Below are 18,988 nucleotides of genomic sequence, written 5' to 3' on the forward strand. Positions count from 1 at the left end.
TTAAATGCCCAGCTTATGCTATATCACTTATATCTCAACAGAGCTGTTAAAAGAGAGCCCAGTACCAATGGATTTTATTTCTTTTGTGGATTCTTTGAAAAATACTGTATCACAAGTACCCTGATGACATGTGGAAATAGAATGAATCTAAAATGATTAAAAAGAATTAAAGTTTGAGAAAAACTTTAATTCTATCAATTTGTTTCAGTTTTATTTTCCGTTTCTGGATGTATAAGAGTAATGCAGTATAGGATAAAAATATATGTATATCTGAAGTAGATCTATTAATAGCTATCAGGTAAAAGCCCTGAGTGGTCAGAAGACATTGTGTCATAGTTTAATTTCAATGGCAGCTCCTCTCTCTATCTCTCTCTTTCTCTCTCTCTCAGTGGGTTTATAAAATAATAGTACATCTTTAAGCCAATGATGTCTTAGATTCAAAGACATGTAATATATCCCAGATTGGATCTTCTCATCACCTTCAGGGCTACTACCATGGCCCAAGCAGTCTTCAATCCTGCCCTGGCTTTGTGTAATAGACTCCTGCCTGCTTTTCTTAGTTTCACAGTTGGACCCTTATGATATGTTCTTGGCATAGTAAATAGAGTGATCTCTTTAAAAAGTAAATCAAATCAGGTAATTCCCCTGCTCAACATTCTCCTGTAACGTATCTCATTGAGATTAAAAGCCAAAATCTTTACAAAATCCTGCAATGTCTGTGCCATTCTTCACCACATACCAATTTCTTTGCTTTCCAAGAAGTATGTTAAGAATGCATCTACCTCAGGGCTTTTGCAACTGCTGATCTCGATGTCTGAAATTCCCTCACTCTGACTTTTGCATGGTGTGTCACCTATAACTCCCTTGGATCATTGTTCAAATGTCACCTATAAGTGAATCTTTCTTCATAACCTATTTACCATTGCAACTCCCTTCCAACACCCTTGGCTAGCAGTCCAATCTTCGGTTCTTCCCTACCTTACATTTTTCCAGTCTCCTTCCCTGCCTTACTTTTCTCCTGCCACTGTATGACACATATATATTTTATTTAGTTGTTTGTTTTGTCCTTTTATCTGTCTTTCCCTCACACCAGCATGTAACCCACAAGAGAAAAATGGATTTTTATCTGTTTTGTTCTTTCCTATGTTTCCAGTACCTAAAACAGTTCCTCAACACATATCACATACCCAAGACATATTTGTTGTTGAATAAATGAGTGAATTCCTGCTGAATAAACAAATAGATGGGTGAGTAGCTTGTAGTATAACCTGAAGTTCAAGGTAGAAATTTCTTTAAAATTTTGTGCTTTCTTTAAAGTATTCATATATATATGAATACTTTAAAGAAAGCACAAAATATGAATATATTCATATATATATGAATATATATAAATGAAGTATATATATATGAAGTCTATATATACTTCATATATATATGAAGTATTCATATATATATGAATACTTTAAAGAAAGCACAAAATATGAATATATGAATATGAATATTATATATAATGAATAATATATAATATATAATATATTATATATAATATATATACTATATAATGAATATATAAAACAATTATATATATAATTGTTTTATTATGAACATCCTTTATCTCAAAATCTTTGAGGCAGAATGATAGTCCAGGAATATGTTTACTCATTGTTCTTATAAATCAGCATATGCCATGGTGTAAGAAGCAAAGCCAAGCATTAGGAGCTTCATTTTATCTTGATATAAATTCATTTATCCAGCTCTTGCCACTCAGGAGAGGTGGAGAGGGAGCTTTAGGATTCTCAAGAGATTTCAAAACATGTAGAAGTTTGCAAAGCTGGAGACAACAAATTGATAGCAAATAGGCTGGCTCTACATCTGAGTAGGTCTCTATACATTTAGAAAACACATAATATGGTACAAGCCAATAAAATTTTGGGGAAAATGAGTTTTTAATACCAAGAATCAAAAGTTGGTTAATGCTAGCTAAATTTGATTATTTGATATTGGGTTGGGGAAGTAGAAATGAAGTGATCAGGGAAAAATGGAAACAGTGAGTGCTATTGGTGGACAACTTTTTGTTTTAAAAAGGGTGAAAGGGCTGGATTGAGCCCCTTTTCTGTTGTCTGTATTTGTATTAGGCAAAAATAATGTCTTTTAATAGAAAGATGGTCTCTCTATTACTTGACAGTGAATGGCAACCATTTGATAAGTTCCTCCTACTCTCTTCCTTCTGGCACTTTCCAGCATGATCTTTCTCCACTCTCCTGTTTTTCCTTTGTTCCCCCAAGCCTTGATAACATAGGGGAAAAAAGTTGGATATAAGTTTAGAAGAAAATGAGTTCAATGTGGAGATTCTGAGTGCTAGGAGTTCAGAAGAGCATGTGGCTGGCTCGCAGTTCTTTTGGCAGAGTCTGAGGGGAGACCTGGCAGAAGTCCTCCAGGCCTTCACGGGTGGAGGGCTGCACACCTGGCCCATACACTGGGCCCCGCAGAGCAGCCTAATCTTCCCAGCCTGTGGGTCACCCCACAGTCTGTAAATTTGGGTGGAAGTTTCTTCTGGGGTGGAGAAAACATAAATGAGACAGTTTGTTCAGCATCTGCTATAGATTGTGGTGAGGTGCATGCATATGCTGGGCTTTATTGATATAAATCATTTTGTCATGAGGCATCATCAGCACTAAGGTAAACTAACCGATTGTATTTTGTCATTATGGAAAATCGTCAGGTTGTGTGTTCTATAATTTACCGACTGTCGGTTTTGAACAGAGCACTTTGCACTGAGGGATTTGTCATATTTGCAGACTCCAAGATGACTTATGACTGTCAATTTGCTCCAGTTTGTTCCTTCATACTTTCTCCACCTTTCCTCCAGTGATTCAGGCCTCACAGGTCCCCAGGTCACCCTCCAACAGGAGGGTGAGAGGAATATCTATCTGATCAGTGTCTTCAGGCTCCTCTATGAATAAGGACCTGAATGGGGGTTGTGGGCATGGGATACGAGAAGGAATAAAGGGAAAACATGCCCTTGGAAGGTGTGATGCAGCAGGTACTGCACACCTACCTGCCATCTTTTTGTGACTAACAGAAAATTTTAGATTCCTAGAGAAGAGCACTTACTCAGTTATGTGACACAAATAAATAAATGAAAATTAACCTTTCCAGTATTCCTTAAAGAGTTCTATAAAAGTGACCTTCTAGATATAACATTTTTCAAATATATCCCACCATGATCTCAGAGATTTACAAAAGAATTATGCCTTTTCTGGTTTCCATTGTCTAAATTCTTTAATTTTTCATCTTACAGAAAACACTACTGACACATGACCAAAGGAAAATATCTTGTGTGAATGTACTATATCAATGTCTAACTACCTCATGGTTCATTCTCTCTGCCAGAGTATTTAAAATTTTTTTTTCTCACAATCCCATTTCTCACTGCCTGCAGGGGTGTCAGAATGTGGAGAGTCCCCGAAGCTGGCACCTCCAATGTTTCGTTTATTTAAAAGGTCCTCGCCTTTTCTCCTGCCACCTCTTCCCCCCTAGAGCCTAGTTCTTTTGCCTTTTCATGACTTCTCGGAATAATTCTCCAGTACACGCTGCCTTTCTTCTTGACCTGCAAGTCCATTTAAAGCCACAAACCTCTCATATGTCAATTGTTTTCCTTCACCTACTCACAAAGTATAGTGAACAAACTACGTTCAGTAAAGACATTCATCCTCATTTTCCAAGGCAGAGGAGACTCAATCAAGGATCTATGGAAGGATTCTGGATTTGGGCGAAATCTGGAGACAATATGCCAAGCAAGGTCAAATTATTCTAAAAATGCAAGTCCTTGGGCACAAGGGCTGTCTTACTTCTGTCTGTATATGCTGCAGCACCTAGCACAGTGACTGTCACAGAGAACAGTGTGTTTTAAAGTGAACTAGATTGATGTGTGACTCCACTGTTGTGTTAGGTATTATGAGAACATATGCCACCTACCCTGGCAAGACCCAGCTAGGCAGATATCTGAGCTACCTTGCCTTGATCCATCTAGCTGCTTTATAAATATCCCAGCAAGGACAGAATTGTGGGACAGTTCAGAGGAATAAATATGTGCTTAGGCTCTGGAATAAGACTTTGGGCTTACATCTTGAGTCTGATGCTTTATAGTTGTAGGACTCTAAGCAAGTCACATAATGTAAGTATCAGTTATCTCATTGTAACATGAAGATAAACAGGACCTTGCTAAAAGATTGTTATAAGGATTAAATGAGATGATCATGTACAGTTTCCAGCACATACATAAACAGAGCAAGCATACATTTATTGTGCTGGAATAGCACAAAAAGTCACTGAATGGCTTCACAAAATCACTGCCGGATGTTAATTCTGAAAAAACCTGTGACCAGCACTGATCCAAGTTCAGTTTATATAATGAAGACCACACAATTTCACCACAGTCAGAGTGAATTATTCTGATCTGTCCAGGCTCCCTGCTGTCTTCCACCATGCACATCTACATACGTGCAAGGTAGCAGCTGGGATGCAGTCCGTCCTCATGCTGGGAAATAAGCTCATGCCTGCATGTAGACCCATGTCTAGTTTACTCCTAATGTGCCTCAGAAGGAAAGGTTTCCTCTTTGGGTTTGCAATGGGTGACCTGATTTGCCCAACCTAAGCTAATCCACAAAGCAGGGTCATGAATCTTTCCACAATATTTTCAGGTTTGTGTTCATTTTGGTGAAGGTATCATTCACTAATTGCTGAGGGGAGCTAAGCACGGGTGGGAGGGGAAGCAGATAAGTCAAGAGGCCCGAAGATCGCCCTGTCTCTGTGGTGTCTTACATTTGGTTGCAGAGAGCTGGGGTTTATAGTGCCCTCGGACCAGCCTGCAGGTGGACCCATCTCCATTGCAAACTCCACAGTTATCTTCCTTGGCGATGCTCCCAAGCTGGTGATCACAGCCAACAATCTAAGAAGAGAGAAAGATGTGTAATTCAACCAGATTCACTGCTGCTGGACCACAGATCCTCCCATCATCCTTGAAGAGAACTAAAACATGTTTCCCATAAAGGGGACTGAATTTAGCTGAATCAAGCTGAAGAAAAGAAACAGCATGGATAAAGATGTTTTATAGTTCAAAAAAACAAACAGAAAGATAGTTGGGATCGGGGAGGGAGGGCAGAGAAAGAGAAGGGGAAGGAGGGAAACAGGCAGGGTGAGAAGGTGAAGAAGGGAGGAAGATCTTGCACTATTGATAGTGTAGAAACTTAATTCAACAGTATTCCTACTGTTAATAGTTACGATTCACCCAGATCACACACACACACAAATACAACCATGAGGTAACTGTTACAGGAAAAACTTAATGAATAATCTCCATGTTTCATATGTTCCTTAGAATGTGACATGCACAGGAGTAGGGGTTTTGTATATTGGGTTCATCAATGTATTCCAAGCAACTTGAACAGTGCCCGGCAAATTGTAAGACTTAATAAATATTTTCTGAATGGTAATGAAAATACTTCTTTTTCTAGCTATGAGAAGAAAAACAGAATCACACAATCAGCTGAAAGAAACAAGGTTGCTGTACATGTGTGTGGTGGACCAGGTGGGTGAGATGGAGAGCAGCAGAGACACCCAACACTGAGAGTGTACTACGTGCCTGGCACTGACTGTACCAGGCACAATGCATATAGCTCATTAATTCAAAAGTCATGCAAGATAGCCCCATTTTATAGGTGAGGTCATGAAGTCTGCTAAGGTCACTTAGTTGTCTTGCCAAGGTCACTTAGTTAATAAGCGATCAAGTTCTAAATGTATCTAACAAAACATTTATAGTTAATCCAAGTCAGACTTAACAAAATCACAAGCACTTATCGAGTATATGGGCAAACTCATTTGTATTTTTACTCTTTCCTTTCCAATGTTCAAGTAAAAAAAAGATTCAAATCCAAACTCTACCATTGTATCTCTCTAGTTCTCATTCGATCTAGTATCAAAACACTTATTCCACTCCCAACCAATTTCAACTACTATCTTTGATAAAATAAAGTGGAACTATAATGACATTTAAAGGGGCTCATCTCCGCAAAGTCCCCACAATTTGTCCTTTTAAAAATCTGGTTGTTAATATGACCTTTCTTTGAGGTCTGATTTTTCCTTTCTGTACCTTTAATTAATAATTGCAAACACATGTTTAGACAAAGGCTAGAATAATACAATTATTTAACATTGTGTTTAAATGTACTATGTTTTTAAAAGTGTTAATGTGTATTTTTTTTTCATTTAAAGCACATAGGCCTTTAAAATAGCCTGACAAAGTACCCACTCCTTCAACAGTTGTACTTTTTTTGAAATGTGAAGATGTCATTTAGAGCATACTTTAGTCTTGCCTAGATCTTAGCTAATTAGAAAGTAAGCAAAAAGCAAAGTTGGCAAAGGAAAAAAATCACAACAGAACATGTGAAAATTAAATCATCTGAGTGCCTTAGTAGGGTCGAACCCTTAGAGAAAACATGACAATGTTAATTTAGGCAGAAATCAAAGAATCTTTGACTCTGCTGTTGTTTGGATTTGGAAAGAGATGAACTTTATCTTACAAGATACTCAACCCTGTCCCAGGACAAGATGGGCAGTGGGCATGGGTAAACACTCTCAGGTGTCTCGAAGCTAAGTAGGCTTATTTTTTAAATTAAAGAAATTTCCGGTTTCTCACAAGGTATGTTTTTTGGGAAAGTTTTTAATTGGTTCCAATGTCTCTAAAGGAGCCAAAAAGAAGATAATCATGAAACTCTCTCTAATCCCAAAGATTTCTTGTGCTTCTAAAGCCATTTTAAGAAAAGAACAACCCCACTTCACAGATCCAAAGTAACAGTCACGTTAGGGATGGCTAAATAGAAGGTGACACATTTCAAGGCTGACTCGGGCAGACCACCACCAGCTCTCCATGCAGGCTCACGGACCCCAGGATATGAACCAAATCAGTTCTAACTGGGCTTTGTTTAACTTCAGAATTGAAAAGACAAACATCACCCTGACACAATTCCTTCTCCCCACCCCATATCAATTCCTTTTGAAGATGCCAGAAATTTCTCACTCAGTTACTTTTAAAATGTGGAATACTTTATCATCAGATAAAATGTTCTTATTTAGGTCCAAGTGGAAAATTATTTGCAGTTATATCAGGAACATTATTAACATATCTGAATCTCTTGATTTTTTATAACTGTTAGATTAATTAAAAACTGGTTGAATTTATTTTAATAGCTATCATTAATAATGGAGAAAAATAGGAATATAGAACTGGGCTTAATTGGCAGGTATAATGTCAGACCCTCTGTGCCTTTGCACATGCTAATACTTCTGCCTGGAAATAATTCTTTATTGGCAAACTCCTATTTCTTTATTTGACAAACTTTCCCAATTCCACATTTGGCAAACTCCTATTCATCCTTCAAACCCCAAATCATCTCAAAAAATCATTCTCCAGATTCCAGAGTTAACTGTTTTACTGCTTCATGCTTCCTTAGCCTTTTGCTCATAACTCCATGTGGGAGGGATAAAGGTTGCCATTCAGTATCCATCTTCCCTATTTTTCTCAGTAACAAAACTTCAATTTTATTTTGGGTGCTGATATATCCAGTTAAAAGAATATATTGCTCATTGGCTATGTGCTGAAGTTGTAATTAGTGAAATAAAAACACAAATATGTGGGATTCCTAGGAAGGCAACTTACACAAGTCGACTTAGCTGGGGAAGGTCCCTCCTGTTCTTTGCCTGCCTGCCTACCTTCCTTCCTCCCTCCCTCTCTCCCTTCCTCCCTCCTTCCCTCCTTTCCTGTGTTTCTTCCTTCCTGTTGACTCCAGTTGCTGTCTGGAAGAATGAGACAATCCTCAAACTGGAACCTTGCTTTAAGGTAGGCAAAGCAGAAAGGGACAGAGCCTAGTCTAGTCCTACAATCCTTCTTGGACTGATCATATTTTGCTTTGACTTTTGTGAGAGAGTAAATTCTGTAAGCCAGTATTCTTTTGAGGTTTCTTTTACATATTCTCAATTCAAATAGTTATATAACTTATACTGAGTTTAATCTATTAAGATGTCTGTCTCTGCATGAGATTGTGAGCCCCTGTTGTATTAATGTTTGTTATTTCTGGCACTTATCAGAGTTTGACATTTGAAATGCACAATGAATGTTGTTGAATCAGTGAAACACATAACACCAAACATAATAATTTGCTAATAATTTCAATGCAGGCTACAGAGAGGCAATCTGAGATTGCAATCATTGATGACACACATGTATACGAAATGTGCATGTTGTGTGTTTATGTGTGTTTGCTTGTATCTGTGTACACAGAGAAACAGATATACCATTAAGGACAACTAGAGACCAAACTTGACTCTCTGTCCTGATGCATGAAGAAGAATTAATGTGAAGAGCTGTGGCTGGTGTGGCTCAGTGGATTGAGTGCCAGCCTGCAAATCAAAGGGTCGCTGGTTTGATTCCCAGCCAGGACATATGCCTGGGTTGAGGGCCAGGTTCCCAGTCCCTACTGAATGAAAGGCAACCACACATTGATGTTTATCTACCTCTCTTTCTCCTTCCCTTCCATTCTCTCTAAAAGTAAATAAAGTCTTAAAAAAAAGAATTACTGTGAAGAGGTACACTTTTTAAGAAACTATGTCCCAAGCACCTACGCTCATTACTAGTGAAATGTCATGGAAGGCAATGTTCAGGTCACTGAGTTCCCAGACCCACCCCATTCTGGACCAAACATTAAAGTGAGATAATGACCACTCATAACTTGGCAATTGCATAGAATTGTTTTGTAAAGGATGGAAGACTAACTGGATATTTTAGATATGGATATTTTGGCCTAATGCAGTTTATTAATATTCTGCTATTAGGTGACAGCTCAATACTGTGGTCTAACCCCTTCCACACCCATTTAAGATGATTGCACAGTGTTGTTTTCCTTCCTGCTTTCCTTCCTCCCTTCCTTTCTTCAACAAAGTTTTTGTCTCTGGTGACATGAAATGTGAGAAATTCCAAGGTGTTTTTATGGTTTAAACACCCTTAGCAAGGACATCAACTTTTGCTTTTCTATCTTAAATATATGTCTTTTGCATATATATATATATATATACACATATATACACACACACACACACACACACACACACAGAGACATGCACTCTTCTGTCTTTTGAGCAGAACACACACAGTTAGCAGTGCTTATATTCCTTCATTCTTCCTCAGGGTTTGCTATATGTAGGGGGAAAAGCCTCTCTCCAAACAGAAAAGTAGGACTATCACATCCAGTCCAAGTTGGCTCACAGACATTTAGCGTGTCATGCAGATTTTAGGCATCAGGCCTGCAGTATGTGCTGATAGGGGTTTCTTCCTTCACTCTACATAGCTGATAGCAAGTGAACAGGCAGAACACAAGACTGAAACTCTCTAGACACTGAAATATGTACAATAAAATGTCTTCACTAGGAGCCACAGGAGAAGAAAAGATCATCACATAAATAATTTGAAGAGTGTAAATAAACACAATCCATAAGCAGATACCATGCCCAGACTGACATGCTTAGGTAGGTTCACACTGGAAACATTTCAAATGGTTTCCCATAAGAACTTCAATTTCTAGCATTAAATACTGAGCCAGTGATGTCAAGCTTTTCTTGGTCCAACACCATGAGGTAAGAAATTTTTAAATCCCTTTATTTTCAGCACTGGGAAAGACAAATATGGAAAACTAAACTTTGCAAATCTGATCACAGCTGGTCTTATTTATAATTATTTAATTCAGACAGAACTTTATGGGGAAAAGTGTGCTTTTATACACATTATAACTCACTATTTTTGTTAACAGAGAAGATAGTATATCTCCAACGTTATCTTCAAAAGATTTAGATATTGATTGATTTGCTTATGCCTTACCTTATTATAAGAAGATTTCTAACATATACATATAATGCAACATGATGTAATTCTTGAATGAAATGGAAAAATGGGAAAAAGAGAATAATGATGGTAAGAAAGATGAAGAAAGCCATAAACAAGACAACTGCATAAAATGCACACTGTAAAGTCCTATACATTTGCTAGAGGGGGTCACATAGGTGGATGTGAGCTTCCTAGAAATGAGAACATCAGGAGTTACAAGGCTGGCAGCACCTCCCAGATCTTCTAGAAAAATGTACTTGGATAGGGTAATGCATTCCTTGTAGTAGATGCATATGAAATATTTATGTAATTAATGAATGACAAACTGGCTCAGGAGAACTGCGAGTACTGGAGTCCTGGATATACATGTGCTATGAGTGTCCTGAAAGAGTGTCACATAATGTCCTAATAACATCTGAGTAAGTAAGTACAAGGATTTTAAATAACTTGTTTTTCAATAACCTTTGATGAATCCTAATAGTCAGGGAACATTGGATAAAAGCAAATTTAAGAAGCCAAAGCAAATCGTCCAGGCACAGAGCGTGGTAATGATCTGATTTTAAAAAAGGATAGATGTTACAGTACTTAGAGCTGGGCTGGCAAAAACATGGCCCACATGCAGCTGCTTCTCCTGGCAGGATCCACAGCAGACATTGCTAATCAAGGGTAGCACTCTCTGCCACTGAGATTGCATGTGGTCCCAGATCTTCTACTACATTGTGCCCTTAAAGCCAAATCCAATAGATGATAGCTATCATGCAAGGGATATACCATCCCAGAGTCAGGGAAATGAGGTGGCTGACTATCTTTTAGGCAATTCTCCAGAATTTCTCTTAACATTGACATTCTCTTAAGATAGGAATGATTCAAGCACAGATTATAATACTGTGGTTTAGAGAAGATAAACAACTTACCTAAGGTTACATAGCTGGTAACTAACACAACCAAAATTCTAACTTGGGATTCCTAAGTATACTAGGATGCCTGTGAACCATGAAAACACACTGTGAAGTATTTATTATGGCAATGGTGAACAGTGATAACAAGGTTGAATATTTCTATCCAGATCACTACCACTAGAGGCAAATTTATGCACAGGGATGAACAGATGGCTACATCTGTGCAATGTGATTTGGAAGTGCATACAGGAAGTTAGTGGGAAGGTACCACTCCACATCTATACCTCTGTTCCACACCTCCCCGACTATCCCCTCCCCCACCCTCACATACATATGCATATACATAAAAGCTATGCCTTTCATGGTTTGCTGTGGAGGCCTAAATTTCCTTCTTTACAGACTTGTTTCTTTTCAAATATAGTTTTCAATATGAGGAAATAAGATCCCTGGTCATTCACAAAGGTGCTAATAGTGGCCCATGAGCTATGTTTAGTATTTCCAAAAGCCTAATGGAAATACATTTATCTGCAATAAAACCACATAAGGTCACCAAAACACCAACCATCTCATCAAATAAGCTGAATCCTAATATTTATTGTTTAATTCTTAATTGTACTCAGGACTTCAAGTAATAAAATAGGAAAGCAAATTATCACTTAATACCTTCAGTGTTATAAGTGAATGGAAACTTCCAAAACATAAGGCCCACAGGAACAAAGTAATAAAGCACTTCTTTGTCTGAAAAAGTTGTGAACCACTGCCGTAGTCCTTGGTTTGTTGTCCAAATACCTTTGGGAGGATTAACACATGAAGCTGTTGATTATACAATACTGAAATTACATCAAATCAAGTGAACATGAGGCATTGTGCTGGCTATTATGGTGCTATGGGGAATACACATAAGTAGTAGTGGGCACGGTCCCAACTGAGGGTGAATGGGCTTGAGCAGATCATTCCCTCAAACTAGGTGGAAATAGAAAGGGAGTAAAGTCATTGTGACTAAAGGTCGAAGTGGCATGGAGGAGGAGAAAGCAGAGGGGAAAGCCACCTGCAGAAGGGTAAGTAAAGAAGTGTTCACCAAGCACTTGCTGTATTTGGGTATAATGCATGTCTTCTCAATTCCTTTTTTTAATAATTAAGGTTTTAAAATTTTTTTTTAAAGATTTTATTTATTTTTAGAGAGGGGAAGAGAGGGAGAAAGAGAGAGAGAATCAATGTGTGGTTGCCTCTTACATGGCCCCCACTGGGGACCTGGACTGCAACCCAGGTATGTGCCCTGACTGGGAATCAAACCTGCAATACTTTGGTTTGCAGCTCGTGCTCAATCCACTGAGCTATGCCAGCCAGGGCAATGAATTCTTATAATATCCCTGAAAATTATCTACAATTATGTCTACTTCACAAAAATAAAATGGAGGCTCAGAAAGGCTCATCAATCTGTTCAAGATCACATTACCAGCAATCAGTGGTGCTGGAGTTGCAGTCTGGGCTATGGCATAGATGAGTGATCTCTTAATTCTATGATGTATTATGTTTCTCTTGGGGGTTACAGGGCAGTGAAAAGATAAGAAGGAAGAGGATGAACATGCTTCTGTCAGCCATACCTTGTTGCCAAAAGCAACAGCAGTCTCACAGTTCCAGGTACTAAGATTGAGCACCAGGAAAAAAGTGGGATCTTTGCATTCAGGAGCTTTGAAAGTATATCCTCATAGACAGGCTTTTTATTTTCTTTTTTAGGAAGCAAGTGAATGTATTTAAAAAACTAAGTTACTTTTGTTCAATAGGTACACATATGCCACAAGGAGATTTAGGCTAGATAATGAGATGTAGCTTTGTTATAGTGTAATATACTGCAATGTGAAAAAATTTACATGAAAGCATTAACTCCTTTTCCTTCAGGCAAAGATTTTCCAAAGGAACACTCCCAGTATATGGCATTCCTTCCACCACCGGGTTTACCCAGCCCTGGGAGAGTACTGCACAGTTTCCTTCTGGATTCACCGGAGTCCTTACAATGGTCCGCAAGGAGCTATATCACTGAACTGAATTACCTCTCTGACCTCCTCTCCCTCTGGCTCACTCTCTGTCCTTGCTGTCTTCAAACAAGCACCTTCTTGTCTCAGAACAGCATGGCTATTACCTCTGACTGAAACATTCTTCCTTAGACACCTCTACAGCAGATTTAAGCCTTTGGCAAACTTTCATCTTCTCAATAAGGCCTACTTAGTCCAAAGTATTTAAAGCTGATTCTCTCCCCAGATCCAAGTTCTTACCCTGTCCCATTTTGTCCTATTATTATGTGACACTTACTTTATAATACAATAAAATTCACCTATGTATTAAGTTTGATGTTTATTTTTGATCTTCTAATAGAACATAATACCATAAAGTATCTCAAAACAAGTAACTAATAAAAATTTGTTGAATGAATGAATGAAGTATAGTTACCTCCACCTAGTCCTCTGCTTTACTTTCTGCAGTTTTAGTTACTCATAGTCAACTGTGGCCTGAAAATATTAAATGGAAAATTCCAGAAATAAACAATTCATAAGTTTGAAGTGGCCTGCTGTTCTGAGTTGTGTGATGAAATCTCCTGCCATCCTGCTTTGTCCCACCTGGGACATCAGTCATCCCTTTGTCCAGCATCTCCAAGCTATAAAACCCATTAGCCAGCTCAGCTGTCAGATACTGTCCAGATATTGCAGTGTTCATGTTCAAGTAACACGTCGTACTTAATGGTTGCCCCAAAGTGCAATGCTGGCAATTCAGAAATGCCAAACAGAAGCCATAAAGTGCTGCCTTTAAGACCAAAGATGAATATTATCAAGTTAATAAGGAAAGAAAAAAATTGTAGGCTGAAGTTGTTATGATCTAGGGTAAGAATGAATGTTTTATTTATGAAAGTGTGAAGAAGGAAAAAGAAATTTGTACTAGCTTTGCTGTTGCAACTCAAACTGCAAAAATTACGGCCCTAGGGTGTGGTAAGTGCTCAGTTAAGATGGAAAAGGCAGCAAATTTGGGGTGGAAAACATGGTCCTGTTGATGACAATGTGTTGTACCAGAAAGCATTGAGCTCTTATGAAGATTTCAACACAGGGTCACCTGATATAAGTGACTACACTCACATATCTTTTATTATAGTATATTGTTATAATTATTTTATTTTATTATTTATTTTTGCTAACTTACTACCATGTCTAATTTATAAGTTAAACCTCATCACAGGTATGTATACATAGGCAAAAACATAGCACATATAGGGTTTAGAACTACCTGAGGTTTTTACCATCCACTGGGGGGTCTTGGAATATATCCCTTGTGGATAAGGGGGGTCCACTATATAGACATGGCTACAAATGATTTATTATGATTTATCATGATTTCAAAAAATTTTCCTCTTTGTCCCAACCTAAAACATAACAACTTCCACCACTTAAACACTGCCACTAGTTCCAAAGGCCAAAAAACAGCTCTCTGTGAAACAAAAAAAATAAAATGAGTGAATCAGTTTTTAGCACTGTAATCTGAGAGTTTAATTTCTACTTGTCACTTTGCCTGCTATGTCTCTAGTCCTTCATCCATTACTCCAGAATTGCTTTAGGGTATGAATGCTTATTATTTCCAAGCAAGTCTCCCTCTGACCTCTTTTCCACTAGGCACAGTGCTCTGGGCATCATGCCCTAGCTCTGACACCAACTCTGGACCTGGAAACTTACTTTGTACTTGATCTCCTTAGTGCCCGATTCTTGGCTCTTCCTAAGGGATTTTAGTTTGGACAGCCCCCTGGCCTGCCTCTTCCCATTACTCTGTGTGAGCTTTAGCCCTTTGGCTGGTCATCTGGCTGGACTAGAGCCATGGTCTTTCTCCATGTCCAACCTACCTACCCCTACTTGCAAAGGGTAGGGATTTCAACCACCTCTGTGGTTAGTCTGTAGAAGGACCTTGTTCCACAGGAATGAGATTTTACCAGGTGCTTTTTAAAAGGGGACCATTTCTATTTTCTTTATTGTTTGAGCTAGAGATAATTTCCTGTGCTCCTCATTAGCTTGCTTACCTTGAAGTTATAGAGATGTTGCGGGAACACCACTGCTCCTGTGGTGCTTATCTCTTTATATTATAAAGTAAATGAGAGAAAAGGGAAATGCCAATGTTAGGGGTATAAGACTGCTGATAGAAAAAACAGTGAACTTGTTTGACTGCAAACATTTTTAAGAGTTTTTCCAGTGCTGCCTTTCTGGAAATCAAGAATCTGATCTATTTAATAGCTGGATAAACACCCTAAAAGGGAAAAGGGGAATGGCTAAGTCTTATTTCCAACTCATATATTAAATTTCTTAGGTGCTACCAGTTTGATTTATTTTGCTCCTTTCTTATTTATTTCAGGGTCTGTTTTTAGTTAATGTGTTTGTCTGGTAGTCTTCAGCAGAAATCCTAAGAATTAACCTCGTATAGAAATGTGTGCGTACAGACACTAGAATTCATTCTCAGCATATTGTCAGGAGACTTTTCTTTAACAAGCTGTCTTTTCCCTTCCCTGCTTCCAAAATTAGGGTGTCTGGAGAATGTGAAACAAAATTATACAAAGGCCTGACCTCTGCCCTTGCTTCTGTCTCTCAGACTATGAAGTACCCAAGAGGGAAAGTGTTGAACTTGGCCTTACTTCACATGGCATTAACTGTAATTCTTTGTGAATTGTGGTGACATCATGGTATACTTTGACATCACTGCTCAGACTCCCTTCTGCTGCTGGGCATACAGTGCATCGTTTTTGTTCAAACACAAGAGTCCTTTGTTGAGAAGAAAGGATGGCAGCTGGTCTTCTGCCCTGGTGCAAATGTGGACTGCACGGAATGTGTCTGCTCGGTAAGTCACCACAAAGTAGCCATTCTGCTACGATGGCTAGAACTCGTTCACATGCACAGCTCTGGAAAACTTTGTAAAATTTACATCTAAAGAGTTCAAAATTCAGATATGGGCTGTAAGTCAGCAAATTTCTGCACATAGTAAAGCTCTCATTTGCCTGTCTGAACATGTTATCTGAAGTCAATATTCCAAAAGCAGTAGCATGCTGGCTGGCTGTGAGTGTCAAGCTAGAGGTGAAGAAAAAGCAAAGGTAAAGAGGGACGCATCTGTCTCCCAAGCCCTTCTCCTCTCATTGTTACTGTTCAAGCATTTCAGATCACCAAACCAGGAGGGCTTCTGGCTCTCAAGTCAATTCCTGGTTATTGTCCCAAACATACTACTTTATACTTTGCTATTTTTAAACAAAGCTATTGGTGCTATTATTATTCTGACGCAAAGTCAGTCAAAGATGTCCTCAGTTGATATATTTCTTTTCTTTTCTTTTCCTGAGTTCTTTCCTGACATTTCTGTCTCAGAGTACAGTCTGAGAAAATTACTCAAAACAGAGTTTTTGCAAAAATATCATCTGTAAAATAACTTCAAACTTCTGTTCCATGTGGCTCTAATGCCTGCCCTGGGTAGAAAATTTTTGGATTAGTTTAAGAAATGAAAGGTTTAATTTAACATTATTCCCAGAGGAATAAGTCATATTATAAAACAAAGAGTGGGATAGTAAACATCTTTTATTGGAAAAAAAATGATTTACTAGGTATATGGCCCTATGATTTTCATGGCCCTTATAGTAGGCCATGAAAGAGGCAGCGTAACATTGTGGGCTGAACACACAACTCATCCTGGATGTGATGATTTATTACCACTTGCTTGAATACCTCACACATTGTCAGGATGAGATTCAGTTCTCATGAGTTACAAGAGGATAATCAGATCTACTTTATATACTCTTGTGAGAATTTGATGTGATATCTTATATGAGTATTAAAAAGTCTAGGACAGGGCCTAGGATATAATAACTATGACCACATATTCTGGAATTTCTGGGACAATTCTATTTTCAAACCTACTTCACAGTCCTCACAACTGTCAGGCCATATGTGCTGATTACTTCAGCAGGGTATGTGGTCATTGTGCAAATAGGAGGTATTGGCTCCTAAATGTGAAAATGTATCTGAATCTGTAAAGGATGCCACAGTGATCTGAGCACCTAGAGGCTTGTCTTACAGCTCTACGTACAGGCTCAAGTTTGCAAAAGCTCAGATCTATTCCAGTTCCTCTGGATTTGACAACAGCAAATACAAAGTAAAAATAGACTGTAGAAAAAATAGACTCCTTTGGAAGGGATGGAGCTTCACTGGAGAATGGTTTTTAACTTCCCTCTATCCTGCTAAAGTAGCCAATGAAATGGAGGTACACCTGCTTTGTTCTTTGGGAAATGACAGCTGAGAGTTTCTAAGGATTCCATTAGAAATGAAAAAACCACTCTGAAATCATTATGTTGTAGTAAATCATCTCCTCTGTGGCCCACTCAAATGAGAGAGGAATGCTTAGCATTCTTAAAATATCATTCCTTAGCTCTCCAATTCTAGACCACTAACCCAGAGTTAGTTCTGTGCCACTTTCAAATATGTATAGGCTAGTAAAAATCTCTAAGTATATTTATCAACACAAGATAAAGATTTCTCAAAAGTCATTCTTCTAATGCCAGAAAACTGAGAAAAGATATGTTTTCCAGGGCTGGAGCAAGAACTTGGGGTTCTGTTTTCACCATGGGAGACTGTACCCCTCTGAATGTGTCAACATACCAGTTGAATTTAATGAAATAAAGTAAGACTCAGGAAATCCATCTTTGCTAGAATATTCAAAGTTTATTTGTTTTAATGGGGAGGAGACTCAATCTGAATGCATAAGACCAAAACCAATCAGTTAATTTTTTTTTTAAAGAGAAGTAACCTTGCTGAAACTGGGAATTCGAATTGCTTATTAATCAGAATTTGCAATAAACTAGTCAAAGCTGTCACAATGTCCTAAGAGAAAGGTGGGCTGGATGATTTTTAACAGGCCAAAAATTTCCTAGGCCAGATGCTGGATCTGGTGATTGCACTGGGCTGGAAGAAGGCTGACGCCCATCATCTTGGCCACCCTTCCAATCTCTAGGCTTGTGCCTGCAGGGCAGTCAGTTGCATTTTGCTGAATCACTGCAGTATTGACAATGGCAAAATGAACTGCTGCTTCTTTCATTTTAGACAACACATTCACTCAAAGGCCCTGAGATAAAAAGAAATGACTGCATACATTTTTTTTCCCCATTCAGAAAGATGAGAAAATTCCACTAGTCACCCACTTACATAGTTAAAAATGAATTCTTATTCTTTCCTATTGTAGTACTAGTTTAAAATCAGCTGAAACTATAAATGTCAAAGCTGAAAAAATTCAATACTCGGTATATATCTAATTTGGGAATGAAATTAACATTTAAATTTAGGAATATTTTAAAATTCAGATTTTTGTAATAGTTATAATTGGATTTTAGTCAGTTTTCTAAAACTACCTAAAAAGAGTTAAGACAGAAGGTTGATATATGTGCTACCTTCTGATCTCTTGTCAGGTACCCACATTACCTGCCTCAGTGCCCTCACCTGAATACTTCCTGGTGGACCGTTGGCAAAGAAAAGAAGAAATTTTTATGGCTAATGCAGCAATCATAACTTGGCCATACTAAACTAAGTAACATTTCTTTTGTGTATAGTATGTATGAGGCATGTAATATAAGAGGTTTATCTTTTTAAGATATGTAATGTGTCCTTATTAATATAGATCTACATTTTATGTGAATCTAAACAGAAAAGTTCCCAATTTTACAAGGCCGAATCTATCAACACTATATTTGCAAGAAAACAAAACAACATGATTTAACCCTTGATTTTAAGGTTTTTAAGTGTTGTCCTTTCAAATGGATTCTCCACATGCTTTTGACCTAGTCTTCATGCCATTCTTTTCCACATTAAATTCCACCATTGAAATCAACTATTTTCTCTAGGTGCAGGTGTGCTTCAAGGAATCCCTTACCAGGGCATATATCAAAGAGAAGATGAAAACATTTGTTAGTATTGATATGAGAATTTTGATGAACATAGTGGTCCCCAGAAATCTGTGCATTGAGTTCTCAGGTGATTTTCAACCACGATTAAATTATTCCTAATAAATGCATCAAGCAAGGACACATGAATTTTTCTAAGATAAGAGTTGTTTCTTGTCTCAGCGAGGTGTGGTCTTCCCCGCTGAAGTCCACGAAGCC

At 38.1% G+C, this 18,988-nt stretch overlaps 1 protein-coding gene across 2 annotated transcripts in view; it reads right to left on the minus strand.

The window, feature by feature from the left end:
- The window catches only part of ADAMTSL1 (ADAMTS like 1), a 924,426-nt gene that overhangs the window by 280,756 nt on the left and 624,682 nt on the right, over window positions 1-18,988 (minus strand). For both annotated transcript variants that reach the window (XM_045840784.1, XM_045840785.1), the window contains one exon: window positions 4,825-4,951. In XM_045840784.1, the coding sequence (XP_045696740.1) occupies window positions 4,825-4,951 (127 nt within the window). The remainder of the gene's footprint in view (window positions 1-4,824; window positions 4,952-18,988) is intronic.

Source organism: Phyllostomus hastatus, unplaced genomic scaffold (genome assembly GCF_019186645.2).
Source record: "Phyllostomus hastatus isolate PE091 unplaced genomic scaffold, TTU_PhHast_1.1 phas_contig_34, whole genome shotgun sequence".
In the NCBI taxonomy this organism is placed as follows: Eukaryota; Metazoa; Chordata; class Mammalia; order Chiroptera; family Phyllostomidae; genus Phyllostomus; species Phyllostomus hastatus.